Below are 20,291 nucleotides of genomic sequence, written 5' to 3'. Positions count from 1 at the left end.
GAGAGGAGAGGGAGGAAGGAAAGGAGAGGGAGGGAGGAGAAGGAGGGAGGGAGAGAGGGAGAGAGACAGACAGACAGACAGACAGAGAGAGAGACAGAGACAGAGAGAGAGACAGAGAGAGAGACAGAGAGACAGAGAAAGAGAGAGAGAGAGAGAGAGAGAGAGAGAGAGAGAGAAAGAGAGGGGAGAGAGGGAGGGAGAGAGGGAGGGAGGAGAAGGAGGAAGGAAGAGAGAGGAAGGGAGAGGAGAGAGGGTAGGGCAGAGAGAGAAGCAGAAAGAAGAGGGGAAGAAAAAGAGAGGGAGGGGGGCAGAGAAAAAAGACAAGGAGGAAGACGGAGAGGGGAGGCAGGGAGGCTTTCAAACTACCTCCTTACTTAATCCCTTTAAGTCTGACTTTTGACCCCAGACCAGCCACCCCCCTCCTGTAGCTGGCTCCCAGTGATGGACCACAGCCTTCCAACTGCTAAATCCGGTGGGGTGGCCGTGTCAGTCTTTACTTCCTGCAGTACCAGTCACCACCTCGTGTCACCACCTCGTGTCTCCCCTGCACTCTTCCTTTCTGAGCGCCCCTTAGCCCTTTCCCCCACGCTGCCTTCTCGCTTTTAGCCCAGCTTTGCCCGCAGCTCTGACCAGTTCTCTTCTCTCCTCACGCATTTCTCTCTCTCCTGTGATCTCAACCACTCCCCTGGATTACGTCTAGAAGCAAGTAGTCCCAGCCCTGACCTCTCTCGGATCCAGCAGCAACCCCAACCGACTGCCGCTCACATCCTTGGGATCCCATGGGCGTTTCGCCTCTCTTCCTCGGAAGCCTGCCTTCCTTCAGACTTTGCCCCCACCTTCCTCCCCAGGCCCCAGGTTCTACCTTGGAGGGCTTCCTGTTCCCTCACCCCCACGGCCGTCCATCCTCCCTGCACACGGCTCCTTGGGCCCTCCCCTCGGGGCCGGTGCCCTAGGTCCAGGCCCTCTGACCACTCCTTTGGGTTCCCTGCCTTGGATTTCTCCTCTCTCCAATGCTTTGCCCACCCAGCTGCCATCTTCCTTAGGGCTGCATCTCCATTCAAGGCCAGCCCCATTCTCCTTCCAGACTATTCTTTTTCTCTCTGCATTCTACGTCCGGCTGCATTGGACAGCTGACCGTCCAACTGGACATTCCATCTTTGCGTCTGCTGCTGGCTCAGCAGCAGGAGCCCTGCCTGGAATGCACTCGCTCCTTTCTGTCAAGTCTTCCTTCAAGGCTCCGCCCGGTGCCTACTTCCCTGGGAAGCCTTCTTGCCCCCCCCTCCCCCCCCCCCCCCAGTAACCCCCCCCCATCGGATCACCTGAGAACAGGAGGTTCCCGGTGTTCGCCTTAGAGTGTAAGCTCCCTGAGGGCAGACACTGTTTCCTCTTTGATCCCGTGTCCCAAACATCCAGCCCCGAGTTTTGTAGATGGTGAGCACTGGATAAATGCTTATTGGGTTGCATTGACTTGACTTGAAATAAACCTCAGCAGAATCGGCCCCTTGGCTCCATTGGTGGCGTCTTTGTGTTCAGTCCGCTCTACAGACAGACCCTCTCGGGCGTGGGTCTGAAGGCCCAGCCCCAGTCGGAGGGTCCTCGAGCCGCCTCGGCTCCCCCCGGAGACATCTCCCTGCCGGCTTCAGCCTCTGTTAAAGGCCCGTGTCGGGCGCCAGCTTGTGAAGCCGCCCCCCTGCCCTCCGCTCCCCATTCCCCTCGCCCCACAGCGCCATCCCTAACTCAGCCAGGCCCTGGCCATCGCCGCCGCGGAGCCGGAACTTCCCAACGAAGGAATTCAGTGGTATTTACTGAGCACGCCCACTGTGCGGGAGGGGGGGGGGGGGGGGCGTCAAAGTCCAGAGTGAGCGGGTCCCTGCCCTCGAGGAGACTGTGTTTTACTGGGCAATGAAGGGTGATCCCAGACAAGCAAACACAAGCTGGATGAGAGAGAAGTGAGTTAGGAAGCTGACGGGCCAATCATTGGAGAACGGGCGGGTTACTCTAGGCCTGCAGCTGGGAGGGCGGAAGGCAAGTGTGGGAGGTGGGAGAGAAGCTGACCCCCTACATTCCCGCGGGGATTCTAGCTAGCTGTCTCGATTCTTGCGCAGTTTGGCTAGTGGGGCGGTTACGTGGAACGTGGAGTCGGGAAGAGCAGAGTTCGAAAGCTTACTAGCCCGGTGACCTTGGGGAAGTCACGTAACTTCTCTCGGCCTCAGTTTCGTGGGTAAAATGGGTACAATGGGAGCGCCCACCGCCCAGAGGAGCTGTAAATGTCCAGGAGGAGCGCCAAGCACGGCCAGCGCCCTGGGCAGTGTCCTGGCCACAGCCAGCGCTAGCCCGGGCGCTCCGCGCATCTCCCGCTTCCGAGCAGGCGCTCTGCCTTCGGAGACAGCCCTCGAGTTTAGCTGAGCTTGTTTTGCAAACCTTGTCTGAGAGGTGTTGAGCGCCCAGCTTTGATTGCTTCCCCTTCCCACTCAGTGAGAGATGCTTTGATGTTCCTAATTGGAATTCTAAAAATACAGCCCCAGATAAATCTGGTCCCCACGTGTGAGCTGCGTGTGGGTGGAAACGCATACAACTTGGCTGATGAGGGCTGACTCATCCTGGCTGCGCTCTGAGCAGCCCTGGTGTGGCTGGGACGGGGCGCGCACGGCTACGGCCTCCGGCAGCGCCGAGGTCCTTCCAAACAGCCCTGCGCCTGCTTGCCGCCTTTCTGTCCCGAAAGGAGAGAGACCCATCCAAAATAATCAACATTTATTAAGCACCTATTATGTGCCAGGCGCTGTGCTTCGGGAGCCCTGTCCTCGAGGAGCTTACAGTCTGAAAGGGGAGAAGCACAAGAAGAAACAGGAAAGGTGGGGAGAGGAGGAGCCGCTGGGGGCCGGGGGCATCTTGGTCAGCAGGTTCCAAGCAGAGGCATCGGGGAGTCTGCTCCACCATCCTCCGGAGGAGAGTGGACTCCAGCCATCAAGGCTGCAGTTAGCGGTTTGGGGATGAGCAGGCAGAGGGGGGTCTCTGCAAGGAGAAAGATGCTTCTGATGTCCAGGGGAAGCCAAGGAGGGGGATGCATTTCCTGACTCCAGGCTAGTGGCCGGGTCTCACTTGGAGGTGGCCAGTTAGCCAGATTCCCAAGAAGCCTTCATGTGCAGTCCACGGCTTTGGCCATGGCTGCTGGGCTGAGACCTGGAGATGGAGGCACTAATGGGGGCCTTCGGGGGTGCAAACGGTCCCACACCATCTAAAGCTCACAGTGGAGTGCAGGAGTCAGAAGGCCTGGCTTCATGGCCCCCTCCAAAACATCACTAAGGGAAACTGTCTCTCTGAGCCTCTGTTTTCACATCAGCAAAATGGGATTGCTAACACTTCAATGTCTCTGCCAAGAAAATCCTAAATTGGGTCACAAAAAGTCAGACATGACTAATTAACTAAAAAAAAAAACCCCAAACCTATATATGAATAACTTGTCTCCCACCGTGTGTTTGCTGCCCTTTCTAGTAGATGAAGAGAGGCAGACAGACAGACAGACTAATGGGACAGGGACCTGGGCTTGGCCATAAGCCATCCTTTCTTGTCTGCCTTGGTTTCCCAGGAATGGCTGTCCCCTGCTTTTCAGACCTAGTCTACCTCCCTTGTCATACACAAAAGGAAACCAAGGCCAGCGAGATGATGGGATCCTAGGGCAGTAAGAGGTAAAACCAAGATTTGAACCCAGGCCCCTGTCTCCAGGACCAGTTGTGCTCTTTGCACTTCTGTCTGTGAGTCGGGGGGGGGGGGGCTCTGGCCACCCCCAGAGAAGTGACCCATCAGACCCCCTGGATTCACTCTCTGGGCAGGGGGAGCAGAGGGCTGAGCTCCTTGGTTGCATGGTTTGTTTTCCAGGAGAGCAGTGGGATTAGGGAAAAGCACAGCTTCATCACCCAGCACAGGGGCAGGCCCCAAGCCTTCCAGGGCCTGTGGGGCTGCAGCCCTGGGCTCCCCTCTGGCAGCCAGTTGTCCCAGACCAGGGTGTGTCATTGGGCCTGCACTGGGGGCCTTGGGGAAGGGGCCCCGGCCAGGGAAAGTCCTCCATGCAGCCTAACCGTCCAGCTCAGGGTCTGGGGGCTTGCCCCATTTCAGAGGTGAGGGAGCAGGACCAGAGAAGGGGAAGGCTGCTGGCCCTTGAGGCTGGAGTGGGGCAGCGTGGAAGGGCAGAGGGATGCACCTCCTGACTGGCAGACTGACCCAGTCCCTCCATTCCTCCACATCTTGGGCAGGTGGGCTTCAGGGGAGGGTGTTTCTTCATTGGGAGTGAGTTCCCAGGACACACAAGAAAGGAGCAATGTACAGCACAGGAAGGACTGGAGCTGGTCTTGAGGGGTGGTCTACACACTACAGGGGAGCCAGGAAAAGGACCCAGCACTGTGAGGATTCTGGCTTGGAGGCTGTGGCTATGGGAGACCCCCGACTACAATGGAGAGGGTCTGAGGCTACTCTAGGGAGGAGACGCTGGGCTCCTCTAGGCCTTGTGTCTCACCCAGCTCACCCAGTGCTCTGCACACAGTAGGTGCTTGGTCCATGGTGGGTGAGCTGTGTGGCCCAGTGCTCTGCACACAGTAGGTGCTCAGTGCATGTTGGGTGAGCTGTGTGGCCCAGTGCTCTGCACGCAGTAGGTGCTTGGTCTATGTTGGTGAGCTGTGTGGCCCAGTGCTCTGCATGCAGTAGGTGCTCAGTGCATGTTGGGTGAGCTGTGTGGCCCAGTGCTCTGTGCACAGTAGGTGCTTGGTCCATGTTGGGTGAGCTGTGTGACCCAGTGCTCAGTACATGTTGGGCGAGTTGAAGGGAGAATCTGTGTATGAGAATTTGTGCAGTGAAAGTGTGACAGAGGTGGGGTGTGAGGCCCTGAGTTTAAACCTACCTCAGCCACTCCCTGACTTTGGGTAGATCACTCACTGTCTCTCTTGGGTCTCAGTTTTCCTGCCTACAAAATAAGGGTTTGGGTGCCGCGGTGGTGCTAGAGGTCTGATGCACGGTCTCTGCTCAGTGATGACTCTGGGCTACCAGGAAACCTTCAGGTAGGGCAAGGAGTGGGGGCCCCCAGACTGATCTGGGCCTTGGGGCAGAAGCCCGTGTCCCCAGTGCCCATGTGAGCACTGTGGCTGCAGGAGGTGGGAGGGGGCAGACTGATCCTAGCCTACCAGGCACACTCGAGGCAGACACCACAAGTGGTCACTGCCAAGGGACATGCTCGGCCACCATCCTCTAGGCCGGCTGACCTCTAGTGGGGTGGGGGTGAGGAGCCCTCCCCTTCTTGCTGGGGAGGATGTGCCGGTACTGGCTCAGAACTCCCTCTGCAGGCCCTTCTCACTCAGAGATTGCAGGATCCAGCTCCCAGGGACCCTTGGGGTTGGCCCAGCACTTGCTCTGTTTGAAGGCTTCTGCATGGGGGCGGGAAGGGGCTGGAGGTGCCATTGTCCAAAGGGCAGAGTGAAGCTGGACCCCTGCTCCCGAAAGATCTTGGGGCTCCATTGACATCTGGCTGACTTTCAGTGCAGAGAAACCTCACATTGAGGAAAGGCCTGGGTGTCAAGGTTGGGATGTCATGGTTGGGGGGGGGGGTAGGAGAGCGCAGTGGTGTGGTTAGAGCTGCAAGGCACCTGAGAGGCCTTAGAGGTGCTCGTTCACTGCCCCCCTCCCCCCCATTATTGAAGCTAGGCCTCCTCCCTCCTGGTCCAGCATTCTTTCCATCCAATGGGGACTGGTCAGGCAGGAAGTGATTTGAGAAGAGTCTGTTTTGGGAGGAAAAGTTCACTGCCCAGCCTCATGCCTCCCTTAGGATTTCAGACAAGTGACACTGGAATGGGATTTGCTGGGGGGAAGAATGACTTTGGTGGGGGGGAAGTATATTGTTTAACATTCTTTTCTTTTAGAACTTTTGAGTTCCAGATTCTCTCCCTCCCCCACCCACTGAGAAGGAAAGCAATATATCAATTATTCATGTGAAATCATGCAAAACATTTCCATTTCAGCCATATTATAAAAAAGGAAAAAAACATTTTTTTGGCAAGAAAATGATCCTTCTGTTTGCACTCAGCGTTCATCCGTTTGCTCTCTGGAGGCAGATAGCATTCTTTTCATCATGAATCCTTGGGTTGTCTTGGATAATTGTAGTGATCAAAGTAGCCAAGTCTTCCACAGTTGATCATCATTACAACAATGCTGTTAACTGTACACTATGATCTCCTGGTTCAAGAAACAATAAAACAAAGTCAAGAGAATGAAAGAAATAGAAAACAATAGGAAATATCTCATTGGAAAAACCATTGACCTGGAAAATAGATGGAGATGAGATAATGTAAGAAATACTGGACTACCTGAAAGCATGATAAAAAAAATGGGGTGGGGAGATGGACCTACTGAGAGAAATTAGCAAGGAAAACCACCATGATATCCTGGAATGAGAAGGCAAACTAGAAATTCAGAGAATCCACACGTCGCCTCCTGAAAGAGATCTGCAAATGAAAACTCCCAAGAACATTAAAACCAAATTCCAGAGCTCCCCTGGTCAAGGAGAAAATATTGCAAGAGACCAGAAAGAAACAATTTAGATATGGTGGAGCCACAGTCAGGATGACACAGCATTGAGCAGCTGCTTCTTTAAAGAGATGGAAGACTTGGAATATACTATTCTGGAAGGCAAAGGAGTGAAGATTACAACCAAAAACTATCTAACCAACAAAATGGAACATAAGCCTTCAGGGGGAGAAGGACAGTCACTGAAACTGAGGACTTTCAAGCACTCCTGATGAAAAGACCAGAGCTGAACAGAAAATCTGGCTTTCAAATGCAAGACTCAAGAGAAACATAAAAAAGGTAGACATGAAAGGAATCATAAGGGACTCAATGGAGTTAAACTGTTGACATTCCTATGTGAGAAGATGAAACATGCAGTGCCTAAGAACTTTATCATTATTAGGACAGTTAGAAGGAATGTAACAGAGGGCATGAGTGTAAGTCAATTATGTTGAGGAGGAAGAGGGAGGAGAAGAAGAGAGAAAGAAGGATACATTGGGGAAAAGGGAAAGGAAGAGGTAGAATGGCAGAAATTTTCTTACAAAGAGGCTTGCAAGGAAGGGCTTTTATAATGGAGGGGAAAATTGGGGTGTGGAGGAGCAGCAGGCAATGCTCGAACCTTATTGTCATTGGAATTGGTTCAAAGAGATTACACACACACGCATATATGGAAGTATATACACACAGACACACACACACATATATGGATGTATATATATACACACACATATATGGATGTATATATATACACACACATATATGGATGTATATATATATACACACACACACACTCACACACATTTGGGGATAGAAATGTATCTTACTCAAGAGGAAGACAGGAAAGGGATAGGATAAGAGATATGGGGGAGGGGTGATGAAAAGGGCAAATTGGGGAAGTCAGTGGTCAGAAGCAAGACAGACTTTTGAGGAAGGACAACATAAAAAGAGAGAAGAATAAAAATGGGATGAAGGTAAAATTCAGTTAGCCATCATAACTGTGGATGTTAATGGATTGAGCTCACCCATAAAATGGAAGCAGATAGCAGAACGCATTGGAAACCAGAATCCAATGGTGTGCTGTGTACAAGGGACACCTTTTGGATAGAGGTAAAATAAAGGGCTGGGGCAGAGTGCATTATGCTTCAGCTGAAGTGAAGAGGGCAGGGGTGGCCTTCATGATGTCAGCCAAAGCAAAAGTAAAACTAGACCTAATTGAAAGAGATAATCAGGGAAATGGCATTTTGCTAAAAGTTACCATAGACAATGAAGTAATAGCAAAAAAATTATGGCAAGTGTCTCTGATAATGACCCTACTTCTCAAATATAAAGGGGAGGCTGACTTTAAAAATCCTCAAATAAGAAATGATCTGTAATGCTCTCTCAAGATGCTTTTTATCCCTCAAAGGATCCTAGAGTTTTATCAGTCTGTGGAAAAGGATTTCAGAGCAGGCTCAATGAAGAACTTGAGGGGCTCTGGAAGAGATTCTGGAGGAACAGAGGGAGGGAGGAAGAGAGGACAGCCCTTTCCTGGGGTGCTTTTAAGGAGAGACCTGGAGGACAGATGAGCTAGAAGGGGCTCAGGCCCTGGGCTGCCTCTGAAAGACGCAGAGGCAGTGGAGAGGGACAGTGAGAAGCTATGGGTGGAGAAGGGGAAAAGAGACAAAGGAGGTGGACAGGAAGCCTCCCTGGGGCTCCCAGGACAGAGACCTTGCAAGCTGGGGGCTGGCTCACGTCCAGTTGCTGGGCAGAAACCGGCTATCTCAGGAGGCTCATCAACACTCAGGGTCCTCCCAGACCCCAAGGCCACATCCTGCCTGGAAGGGTGTCCTTGGGGGCTGCTGTTGGCCAGGCTGGATCTCAGGAGGGCAGCCACAGCCTATTGTAGAAGCATCAACAGCAACTTCTAAATAACCCCAGATGTAGCCAGGGGACTAGAATAAGATGAGAGTTTTGAGCTGGAAGGAAGCAAAGAGACCACTGAAGCCAACCCTTTCATTTTACAGAGGAGGAAACTGGGGCATGAATAGGTCAACAAATGTGCCCAAGGTCACACAGCCTTTTCATGAGGTGCTCTATCCGTGACCCTGCACTTCCCCTCTAGCATGAGGAAGCCTAACTCTAGCTGGTGAATGACAGTGACAGAGTGAAAAATCAAGCCCACCAGGTGGCCACCCTCCCTGCCATGCCAGCTGAGGGCTTTTCCCTCTGCAAACCATCAGAACCAAAGGGCCCCCATTGGAGCTGCATCTCTGTCCGAGTGTCAGGGAGGAGATTGTCATCAGTCAGTGTATAGTTCTGCAGACTGTAAGGAGGGTGCCAAGCCTCAGCTTCTGGGGCTTCCAGCCTGCCCCATCCTCCCCCTCATTGGGTGCAGGAGGGTCTGTGACCTGCCGAGGCTCACACACGTGGCTGGTGATAAGAGCCAGGCCCAGAGCTCCTTCTCCTCATTTCCAGCCCTGGACACCTCAGCACCTTCCACTGGACCACACTGCTCCCTTTCGAGCCAGCAGCCTCCCTGGATAAGCTGAAGCCTTTTTGTTCAGCACATGCAAAGATCTGGGGGCTTGGCCCCTTGTAGGGTAGAAGGCGTTCTGATCAAGACCCCTCATGTGCTCTTTCATTCGCTTTGGTTCCTGAGGGATCTTTGCTGGGGGCAATAGGGAGCTCTCCTGCCTGTCCCATCAGACTTACTTAGTAGTCCCCTCCCCACGAGGGGTCCTGGGTACCATGGACACGAGCTTGTCTGCTGACTTAGCCTAGAAGCCAGACCTACTGAGCACACCTCCCAGAGCCGGCCCTCCACTCTCATAGCCTTTAAGACCACCCCTCCAGTCGCCCCCAGCCCAGCCACCAAGAGGATTAAAAGAGAAAAGGCCTGGTGCAGAGCAAGCCCTATCTAAAGGCTGGCTATTCCTTTCTTCAGACATAGTATTCTGGGAAGGGTCCAGAGATTTCACCTGACACATAAAAAGGTTAAGAAGGATTGCTTCTAAGCCTGACCCGAATCTCCCTCACCCCCTCACTTGCCATTGCCCATCTGGAGCACCCTTACCCCTTGGAGAGGGGAAGAGAATGAGGGAGACCGATTCAGCCACTCAAGCACTCAAGCACTTGATCTCTGATGTCACCAACAGCCTCACCTTCTACATCCACTGGCCCTTCAGCCTGTCATTTTCTGCTCTGCCCCACTCCCAATTTCCTGTGTTCTTATTGGGTCCCAATCATGATCTCTATGCAGACGATTCCCTAATCCATTTATCCTGAACTCCCCATGGTCTCACCTTATAGGCATCTTGAACTCAACTCATCATCTTCCCCCTTCCCCACCCATTCTCCAACTGTTGCCCACCCAGGGAATCCCTCCTCTCCCATTTTGGTAGCCTCTGAATCGGTCTCCCTCATTTTCTTCCCTTCTCCAAGGCCCACTTCACACAGCTGCCACAGCTCTGACCATGTTAGTCATCTAGTCAAGAGCCTTTCATGGCGCCATTTTGCTTCTAGGGCGCCCCTCTGCCCACCCCTCTCCTCATTCTCCTTGTCACCCAAGCAGTCAGGGCAGATGAGCTCTGCAGTCAGATTCCACAGCACTGCCCCTCTAGGGGCTTTTGCCCAGGCAGGACATCCCATCTCCAACCTCCACACCTCTGACCCGACAAGTCCCTCTCTGGAATGCCCTCTCCCAGTTTCTGTAAACATCAGAGCCCATGGCACCTCTCATGCTCCCCCTCCCGTCTATGCCAAAGTGCTTGGCACATATTCTGTATTTATTCCTCTGTCTGGAAGTTACCTCTCTTCGGGGGGAGCCTTAATAACTGGTTTGGGGGTTCAGGGGAGCTGAAGTCAGAATTAGTCTTAGAAGTAGCATCCAGGAACTTTTATTTCAGAACGTCAAGGTTACTTTTAATAACAACTGGTCATTGAAACTGGTCATATTGAAAATTTCAACAGTTTACAAAACAAACATCACACATTTTAAACATTTTCACAGAGCTGTAGAAGGAAATGACAATTGTGTTCAAACTGGGCCAGAGTAGGTGCTCAACCAAAACTTACTGGGACTGGATTGACTTCACCGCATTCATGGCGTTTGTATGTGAATTCTAGGCAGACTCCTGTCAGGTACCATGGCCCGGCCGGCCCCTGGCCCATCCTGGTATTTCACATTCTAGAATTCTGCTTAAATGAACAACCTTTTAAGATACTTCAGAAGCACCAACCTTTGACAAAGAGACTTAAGGAAACACTAGCGTGTGCAACAGGAAAGACCGAATCCTGCAATCACAACAAGCCGGGGCAAAGAGTGGAAATCAGCACAGAAACCTTCTCCTTGAAAGGAGTCTCCCTTTAATCCTTCTCCCCCGCCCACCCAGGGGCTGGAACGCTGCATTTCTATCAGACCAGACGCTTCACGTGAAGGGATAAGACAGTGGCAGGTCACTTTAGGAACAGGAACCAAAAGTGTACCGTGTGTCACGACAGGGACTTCACAGTCTGCTCAAAGGATCCAAGGTATAGCACTAGGTTCCCACACTGAAAAGTATTTCAAAATATTTATTCTATGGCCCCCCCCCCCACGTGAGAACATTTGCCTGCACTTGGAACTATTTGTGAACCCATTTTCACGTGGTGAGGGTGATCCAAAAGTCAGTTTCTCCTCATAATGAATCTTGATTTTACTTTTAGAACCATTAAGGCAGAAGGAGAGAAAGCCTATTTAAAACTACAGAGGCTAAAGGGTTTCATTCCATTTAGTCTGAGAGCTAGAAAATTAAGGCTGCTGTGGTTTTTCGTCTTTACTCTGTAAAACTCTGAGAGTAGCAGTGTTATTGCTTGCGAATGCTCAACACACGCGTGTTTCTAATGATCCGGGATCATCGGCATACACATTTCTGCCCAATCTGTTCTTTAAAAGGGGGAGTGCCTCATTTCAGTTTTAAATGAGGTCTGAGGAAACTCGGGAGCATCTGGAGCTGTGTGATGTTCTAAAAACATGAGCAGCCGCTGAATGGGGCCAGTTGGAAGCACTACCTCTTACCAGTGTCCTTGGGCATCTATCCAGGTGTGCCCATTTACATGCGTGGAGGAGATATGGGCCCATTAAGCCACAAACAATCTGCATGGCATTCCAACCTCCCGGCTCCAAAGGTCCTGCCCATGCCTGCCAAGTTTCCTGTAAGAGGCCTTCGCTCATGTATGATTAGACCTTTTAAGAAGTCAATGCTAGCATTTCTTCAGGGGCCCAGCTCTCCAGCATGGGGGGCCTCCCACCCCCCACCTGGGCCCTTTGGCCATTCCAAGTGCTTCCTTACAGAGATCTAAGTTCTCTTCCAAACACTTGACGACGGCTAAGCCAATGTCCTTCAACTGATCTTTGCAAGACATGAACTGGGCACCTTAGTGTTGGCTGGCTTCCCATAGATTTTCTCCAGTTCAGCTTAATCAATGTCATTTCTAAAAGGCCATGCTCACAGCATGGCCTGACCTCAACCCCCAACCCCCCCACCATATTCTGTACACACACAGTGTCTCTCAGTGGAGACAAACATTGCACGAGCCTTTTGACCATGATGACGCTTTGGCACAAAAAGAACCTGCTGTCCATTAAAAGCTTGGCATCTTCCAAATAAACTCTCCCACCTCCTATCTGGGAAGTCCAGCTTAGACTCAGGCCACAGCCGGAGCTGGGTGAGCTCTCCTGGCATCTTCGCAGAGTGGAGTCCCTTACAGGATGGTAAATGGCCCAGGGCCAAGGACAGGGTCATGACAGATGGCATTAATGTCAATGCTCTGGGCATAGTTCTTCGCCCAATTCCAGATGCACCCAATGACCGAGTCGAATGATTTGTTGAAATCTAAACTCATCTTCCCCCAAACATTCTCCAGGGCAGTTACAATTCTTTTTTTTTTTTCTGAATGTGCACAGTCTTGGAATAAGAATAAGCCCTCTTGACTTTGGCAGCAAAACATGCCGAGGGCTGCAGAGAAAGGAAAGAGATGCAGGTGAGCTCGGCTTGTGGGTGTCTGTCACAGTGGCCAAGCTGCTGTAGGCCGGCTGTTTTGATTAAAAAAATAAAAGGGCCAGGTGCTCCGTATCAAGAACACATGTCTTCATCCAACAGGGCAGGGCCAGGCTCAAGCATCACTCTGGATTTCTCCCCAGGTTCAGGCTTATAAAAGCCCTATTATCACAAGATGGGCTTTCTTCCCAATGCTCACACATCCTGGTAACAAGTGAACGTGCATTTGCTTGCTGCTGGGGAAGAGGCCCTACATGCTTACCCTGCACCCACTGTGCAGCTCCAGGGAGTGGACTGAAGATCTGGGTGGGGAGGAAAAGCAAGGCTTCTGTCACTTTTCAAAGGAGAACATAGCACCAGCCTGGAGCTGGGAGAGCAACATGTCAAGAGAGACCTCCAGTTTCTGAAAACTAGACGTCTCTCAAACCAAGGCTGGCAGCCCTGGTGCTTTAGGGCCACTTCTTCAGCCAAGTGTGAGTCACCTGTACTAGGAAAACTTATCCCACAACTCCCCTTTGGACGGTGGGGTCAGGAGGGTGACGGTGGGCTCTCCCACTGTGGCCCATCACCAGATTACACAGCTACATAAAACTATACTGAATACCCCGTACGAAAAGCAGTTTCTGTTTTTCCCTCCACCAAGGAGAAATTCCTTTTAATAAAAAGCCCCCCCAACATTTCTGATATCTATGCCACTAATCAACATTTATGAGCTCGCATTTAGGATAACCCCTCTCCCTCTCCCACAGCCCTCCCCCCACCCAAGGGATAGCAAAGACCCTAAGCATGGGGTAAGAAAGAGAAGAGGCAGCTTTGCTTAGGGTGCTGGAAAGGAAAATAACCTGGGTGCACTGGAGGCTCCCAGGAGGAAATCTGGGGCAACTTGGCCGGCCAGGCCTCCGCCACGGCCCAGAGAGGGTCTGGAGCTGAAGTCTTCCACACAGACCACAGAAATCAGCGCTTGAACCCTCGCCCTGCTGGGCTGGGGGCCTCCGCAGAGGCCAGGCACTGGAAGGTCGACTGTTAACACTGAGAAGGGAACCAAAGTGTGAACCTTTTCCCCCTTAAAGAAACATTTCTGGGAAATTGTTTCAGGTTTGTATTTTAAAGCACTTAAAAAACATTGCTGAATACTGCAGATCGTCCTCACCGAGAACCTGGAATCAATCTCTGCTTTGCTTTATAGACTTCTGGCCCCGGCCCAGCAGGGCACATCCTCACTCCAGGCCTGGCAGCCGCTAGTAGATGAGATCCTGGAGCTCCTTGTCCGTCAGCTCATTCACATCCATGATTTTCTGGAGCTGCTCCATGTAACGCTCATTGTCTTGCAGGAAATGCGGCACCCTCAGGTTTTCAGTGACGGCCAGTGTTTTCAAGCGATCCACGTCCTCAAAGGACACCTGGGGAGGAAGGAGGGAAGGTGAGCGCTGAGGGCCAAGCCCGGGCCTGGGGTCAGCGGGAGCCTCTCCCAAAGGTGGGACCCTGTGCAGAAGGATGGTCTAGGAGACTCCTCCGGGGCTCAGGCCAATTCCTATATTCCTTCTGTTAACAGAGACTAAGGAGTCTCGAGAGAAGACTCACTTATAAGAGCACTTTGACCCTGAAAAGCAGAAATCGCTGCATTCTGCTGGCCTAGCAAATGAACTGGTTATCAACTTCTTTTGCCATGACCACCTAATCTATAATCTGTTGATAGAGCTCGCTCTCTCCCTCTCTCTGTCTCTCTGTCTCTGTCTCTGTCTCTGTCTCTGTCTCTGTCTCTGTCTCTGTCTCTCTCTCTCTCTCTCTCTCTCACACACACACACACACACACACATACACACAAGGCAAGATTCATAACCTTATAAGAAGTTGTTCATAGAATGATGGGCCTACAGCTAGAAGGGGCCCCAGAGGATGCAGAGGCAGGAAGGGATAAGCCCAAGCTCACCAAGCCAGCAAAGCCAGAGCTGAGATCTGAACTCTGGTCTCCTGACTGTCAGTCTGCCAGTCTTCCTGCTGCAGGCCCTAAGACTTGTCGTGGAATTAGCCAAGCCCAGAAGAAAGGTGCTGCCCTCAGCCCTGGGACAACACCCTCTGTGGCTGGCTGGTGTCCGACAGAGCTGCTTTCTTCAGGGCTTTGGGAAGTGCTGGTGTGGATTTTTCCCAGGTCAAATTATGGGCCTTTGTCTTTGTACAACAAGGACCCACGGGGTGGGGGTAGGGGCTTCAGTGGGGGCTGGACATTGGCCTGGCCTGGGAGGGCCTGTGGCCACAGCAGGCATGGTGGCCAGGCCTTGTCCTTCACCTTCCCTGGTTCTGGGGGTTCTAAGAGTCCTGGGGCTGCATCAGATTCTCCTCCTTCCTTGAGACTCCCCTTGTCCTGGTGCTTACAGGAAGTAGATACTCATGGACTAATGGGGGTGAATTTGTCAAACATAACAATGCCTTTGCAACATCCTTGGTGTCCCTCTGTCACACAACAATGCAGACACGATGACATTTCCTGTAATAGCCCAGTGAGGTCGGCCGTACCAGTGAGGGCACCCAGAGCCAGGGCTCGGTGCCAGCACCTCAGCCCACGATGGTGCTTTTCTGAGCCACTGCACCAGCCTGGATCTCCTCAACAAGAGGGAGCTGGACACTCTATGCTCAACATGTACAGACACCTTAGGAAGCAGGTGTTCCCTGCCTATCGTGGGTGACCAAAGCCCAGAGCCAGCTGCAGGGAGCTCCATGCAGGCTTGATTTCTAAACAGACTCAAATATTCCAGGGATCAGCCTAATGGACCAGACATGAGAGAAAAAGTAAATGTCCTCACCCTTCATAGCAGGTGGTGAGAACTGCCTGATGCCCGGTTACAAAGAGCCCGGGTTTCATCGGCACAGGACAGCTTTAGGTCAGCTTATCCTCTCCCAAACCTTCAGTCTGCCAGTGAAGCTGAGTTTATTCCTTGTGCAAAGTCTCGGTTAAATGCTTGGAGGAAACTGGAGGGAATAAGCAGGCTCAGCTAGGGGAAGGGGGTTGGGGCCCCCTGGGCCCGCCCGCCTCCCCAGGCAGCCTGCACCCCATAGGATGGTCTCCATCCTGAACATCCAGCCTGAATTCTCTTTGAAGCTCATGCTGCTCCTGGTTCCATATCCTGGGCTGAGGAGGACAGGTCTGGTGCTGCTTCTATGGGCTAGGTTGTCACAGCCTTGAAAAGAGCCTCCTTCCCCTGAATCTTCTCTTTTCTATGGTAAACGCTGTCCTCAGAGCCACCATCTCCACTGCCCGCTGACCTCTGTCCCCTCTGCCCTCCTTGCAGCCCTCCAGGCCCTCAGCCCCTTTCACAACAAGACCCCTATCTCACCCACAACAACAGAATGAAAAGCTTTGGGAGAGAAGTGGCTAAAAGCTAAATAAATTGTCTCAATAATTGCCGCAATACCAGCTGCTGACTGCCCCAGATGGCCCGCCTATGTGATAAACCAGGGACCTCGGAGGAGGGACAGAAGCTGGCATGCGCTGGCCAAGTCCCCTCATCCACCACGGCCGCTGCAGCCCTTGCTCACTTGGGTAGGGGTGGCCACGACCAGCATTCCTGAAGACCCAGGGAAGAAAGCCATCACCACCGAAGTCCAAGGTCCCACATCTGACGTGGATGTGGCCCCGTGGCTTCCAGCTACCTCCTGAGAACCCCAGGGTGCTTCCATCCGTCTGGTAGCTGAAGCCTTCCCTGTCCATGGTCTCCTCTGACAGATAGCAGCCCCTGAGACAACACGCTGCTGTCCTTCCCTCCTTGTGACCCCCGTAGCCACGTGCTACAAAAAATCTAGTGCTCAAAAGATCCCTTTTCACTCCTTCTTTAAGCTCCTATTCTAGCAACCCTGCCAAGAGAAGAGAAGGTCAGGCCTGGTCTTGATGGAGCTCAATCCGCTTCCAAATCCACTTCTCCAGGCCTCTTGTCTGCTGGCCCCTTCCTTGTCTCCTGTCCTCCACAAGCCGTCTGTTGATGCGTGTGTCCTTGAGCACCACTAGCTCACAGCTCTGCTCCCTGCTGCGGCCTGGCTCGTCCTCCAGCCTCTGCCCATCCCAGTCTCTTCTCTCCCCTCAGTCTCCCGGGCTGACCCCACTCTTCTTACCTCCCTCTGTACTACTGTGCTTGGCCATCCCCTCAGCTCCCATGACCACTGAGTTTCCTCCTGACCACTGGTCCGGCATGCCCAGTGGTCTGTTAGAGTGTTCTGAAGCAGACGTCCTGCAGGCATCGCAAACTCAGCACGACCAGAATGGAACGTGCGAGCCTCCCGCTTGCTGACGGCTGCTGAGAGAAGCCCTGTCCTCCCCGCCGGGCTCCCTTGACCTGTCCTTGACCCTCTCACTCTCAGGAGCCTCTAAGGTGCCAAGCCATCATTCCGCTTTCTTTTTTAGAAGGGGGAAGGCTGGGCAATTGGGGTTAAGAGATGTGCCCAAGATCACACAGCTAGTAAGTATGTCGTGTCTAAGCCCGGATTTGAACTCAGGTCCTCCTGACTGCAGGGCCGATGCTCTATTCACTGTGCCACCTAGCTGCCCCCCAAGCCATCATTTCTACCTTCCTGAAGCCTGTCTTGGACGCTCTTCTCTCTTCTGACAAGGTCACCACCTGGTAGGGGCCTCTTCCCCTTCCCTGGACTATACAATTGCTGGCTGGTTCCCCTTCCTCAAGGCTCTCCCTGCTCAGTGCCACAAGGATTTTCTGAAAGCCCTTGTCTGACCATGTCTCTCAGACCTCCAGGATCGGCTTTTAAAGTGCTCGCTCAGCTGGCCCCTTCCTGCCTTTTCCATCTTCTTCCCCCCTCCTCCATGACCTGCTGGCTATGATGCTTTCCCTCGTCTCTGTACTGGGGCTTCCTTCCAGTCTCCCCTAGAGTCCCACCTTCCCAAGAGCCTTTCCCAGTTCTCTGAGAGCTTAGGGCATTCCCTCTGAGGTTTGCCCCAACCCTCCTGTCTGTCTCTTGTCTGTCCATGGGTCTTTGCCTGTTGTCTCTGCCATTAGGCCATGAGCTCCTGGAAAGCAGGGCCTGGTCTTTGTTTTCTTTTGTCCTGGCCTGTCTTGTCTCCTCAGGGCCTGGCACACAGCAGGGCCTGGATCATCGAGTGCTGATTTGACTTGACTCTGGCACCTGCCGTGTCCCAGGCTGGGTGCTGGGCACACAAAAGCAAACACCAAGACAGTCGTCCCTTCCAGGGATTCCTCTGGCTCCCTGGGGCTAATACCTCTTGAATAACAAACAGCAGAAAAAGCCAGCAGCCCGCACCTGCAAAGCACTGTGGGAAAATCTCATTGCATCCCCACTAGGACCTGGCAGGTTGGCACTTTCATTATCTCAATGTTAGATGAGGAGACTGAGGCTGAGAGAGACCCAGGCCTTGGCTTGGGGTCAAAGAGCTCCTCAGTGTGATAATTTAAACCTGTCCACCATGAAAACAGAGGAGCTTTGGGACACGTGGAACACCAGCGATTCCTGACGGACGGACAGACGGACGGCTTCTTTTTCTGTGGATTCCCTACTCTGGACTTACTAAATTACTCACCAGATACATTGCCAAACAGAGCAACAGAATGAAGGGCCCGTCCTTCGTCTACAAAGAGATGGGACTGATGCGCTTTCCCTGAGGCCGAGGCCACCACTCCCTCTGTGCTCTCTGTCCAGCACTGCCTCCGGCGAGTTCTTGGCTGTGTCTTGTGCGTCTTTGGTGACCTGGCTGCCAGGGCTTGGACGGCATAGACCCCAGAGCACTGGACAATGCGATGCCCCTCCTCGAAGGCCTGAGGTCCCACCCTGCCAGCAGAGGCAGCCCCAAGCCCTTCCTGTGGCAAGCCTGAAGACTCACTACACCAGTTTGTATTCAAAGACAGTGACTCCCTGGCAGGTTGGTGCTGCTGTCTCCAGTGCCCGGCACATGGTCTCTCACATAAAGGGGATGTTTAATAAACATTTATTTTCAAATTGAGCCACAGTTTCCATCCTGTAAGCACTCTGTCTTGCCACTTCTCCCATGGAAGTCTGGATAGGCCTGGCCCCCCATTCCCTGGTCCCCTCATCTGGGTTTCCAGCTCTGTCCCCTCCCCATTCTGAGACTTCTCTGCAGACCCTCCCCATTCATCTCCTTGTGGTAAAATGATCCTGCCTTTGTGCTCTGGATGCCTCCCCTCTGCACTGCCAAGGCCAGGAAAGGGGGCACACTGCTTTGTCTGACCCCTCCTCACTTTGCTCCTGCTCCTGAATCAATGCCCGGTTCAGACCCTCCTCTCTCTTCATTCTCACTGCTGCTGCAGGCAGACAGGGCACTCTGGGACACCAGCACCTGGCTTTGCTTTGGGCTTTCCTGGCACAGCCAGCCCCCCCACCCCCAGCCCCGGCCTTGCAGCAGCACCTGGGGGGAGTCTGGAATCAGACTACAGCATAACCTAGTTGTGAATCAAATTCAGAAGTGACTTTTTTATAATTCAATTTTATTGATATTTTTGGTAGGAAAATTGACTTATGTCTTCTGTTTCCTTCTTCACCTTATCACTTATGAAGCCTCAAGCTGGTTTTTACAGTGAACTCACGTGTTTGCCCTGTGTTATTGTGCCATTAACAGCAATGGCAAGGTGTGAGCTGTGTCCCTCCTTGAGTATGTGAAGGTGCCCACTGGCCAGCCGGGGGTCTACACTAACAAGCTGAGGGGCCTTACCTTGCCCAGGGTGGTCAGCAAGTGGAAGTCAATGGATTCTCTGTATCTCAAGATTTGGAGAATGCCGTCCAGGTAGACTTGGTCTTTATTGAAGCAACCTGGTGGAGTCAAAGGAACACGCAGCTTTTTCAGAGTGGGCTCTGACCCCACACACACACTCTTCTTCTGCACTGGGGTCGGGGAGAGCTTCTCACAGACCAGAATCCAAGTACAGGCATAGCAGGGAATGAAGAGCCCTGCCAGCATACAGGGCAGTTTTTAGGAACCCCAAGGTGGATCACTGCTTCACACGGACCCTCCCCTACTCTAGCCTACCCAGATTCCCAATGCCCCCCACCGAGAAGCTGCCCCTCCACGGCTCCTTCCCTGTAGCCCCGGGCTTGGGGCCATGGGACCCTCTGGAAAACAAACAGTGTTTAAGTAAAAGTTGCTGAGGAGGGAAGAAGAGAAGTCCTGGGAAATGGAGAGGCCTCTATGGCCACAGCAGACGTCCTGGTTCACCCAAGGGTGGCCATCTCCCCCGCGTGAAATTCTACACCACAGAGCAATTCATCTGGGTTAGAGATGATGCCCTTTCTTAAAATTACTTTTTTTTGGCAAATAAACCCTGATCTTCTCTCCATCCCACTACAAATCTGCCCAGTCAAGCAAACCCAGCTTCTCCACTGGCCACACCCAGAGTGGCCCGGACATCAGGAGGGTGGGCAGCGGCTATCCATGTCTGGGGGCTTCAGGGACTGCCGCTGACCCATGACGCCTCCTTGGCCCAGGCTGATTATGTTTTGTTCTGTGCTGGTTCAGAGGAAGGCCAAACAATGCCCACGCCTCCTCCAGTGAAGGCCCAGGTGATGCCCGCTCCTCCACTGAAGGCCCAGGTGATGTACAATCCTCCAGTGGAGGCCCAGGTGATGCCCGCTCCTCTAGTGAAGGCCCAGGTGATGTCCGCTCCTCCTCCAGTGAAGGCCAGGTGATACCCGTGTCTCCTCCAATGAAGGTCCAGGTGATGCCCGCTCCTCCAGTGGAGGCCCAGGTGATGCCCACTC

General features: G+C 52.8%; 1 protein-coding gene across 1 annotated transcript in view; it reads right to left on the bottom strand.

Moving 5' to 3' along the window:
• Window positions 1–10,407: 10,407 nt before the first annotated feature.
• Window positions 10,408–20,291, bottom strand: part of MATCAP2 (microtubule associated tyrosine carboxypeptidase 2) — a 19,831-nt gene continuing 9,947 nt past the window's right edge. Inside the window, exons 7-8 of the mRNA XM_069084585.1 lie at window positions 19,249–19,346; window positions 10,408–13,963 (exon numbers count right to left, since the gene is read on the bottom strand). Of these exons, the coding sequence (XP_068940686.1) occupies window positions 13,802–13,963; window positions 19,249–19,346 (260 nt within the window). The 3' untranslated portion in view covers window positions 10,408–13,801. The remainder of the gene's footprint in view (window positions 13,964–19,248; window positions 19,347–20,291) is intronic.

This window comes from Petaurus breviceps, unplaced genomic scaffold (assembly GCF_028583685.1).
Source record: "Petaurus breviceps papuanus isolate PSGF00001 unplaced genomic scaffold, PetGlider_PUasm1.0 174, whole genome shotgun sequence".
NCBI classification, from domain to species: domain Eukaryota; kingdom Metazoa; phylum Chordata; class Mammalia; order Diprotodontia; family Petauridae; genus Petaurus; species Petaurus breviceps.
This window is presented reverse-complemented; position numbering and strand designations above follow the sequence as displayed.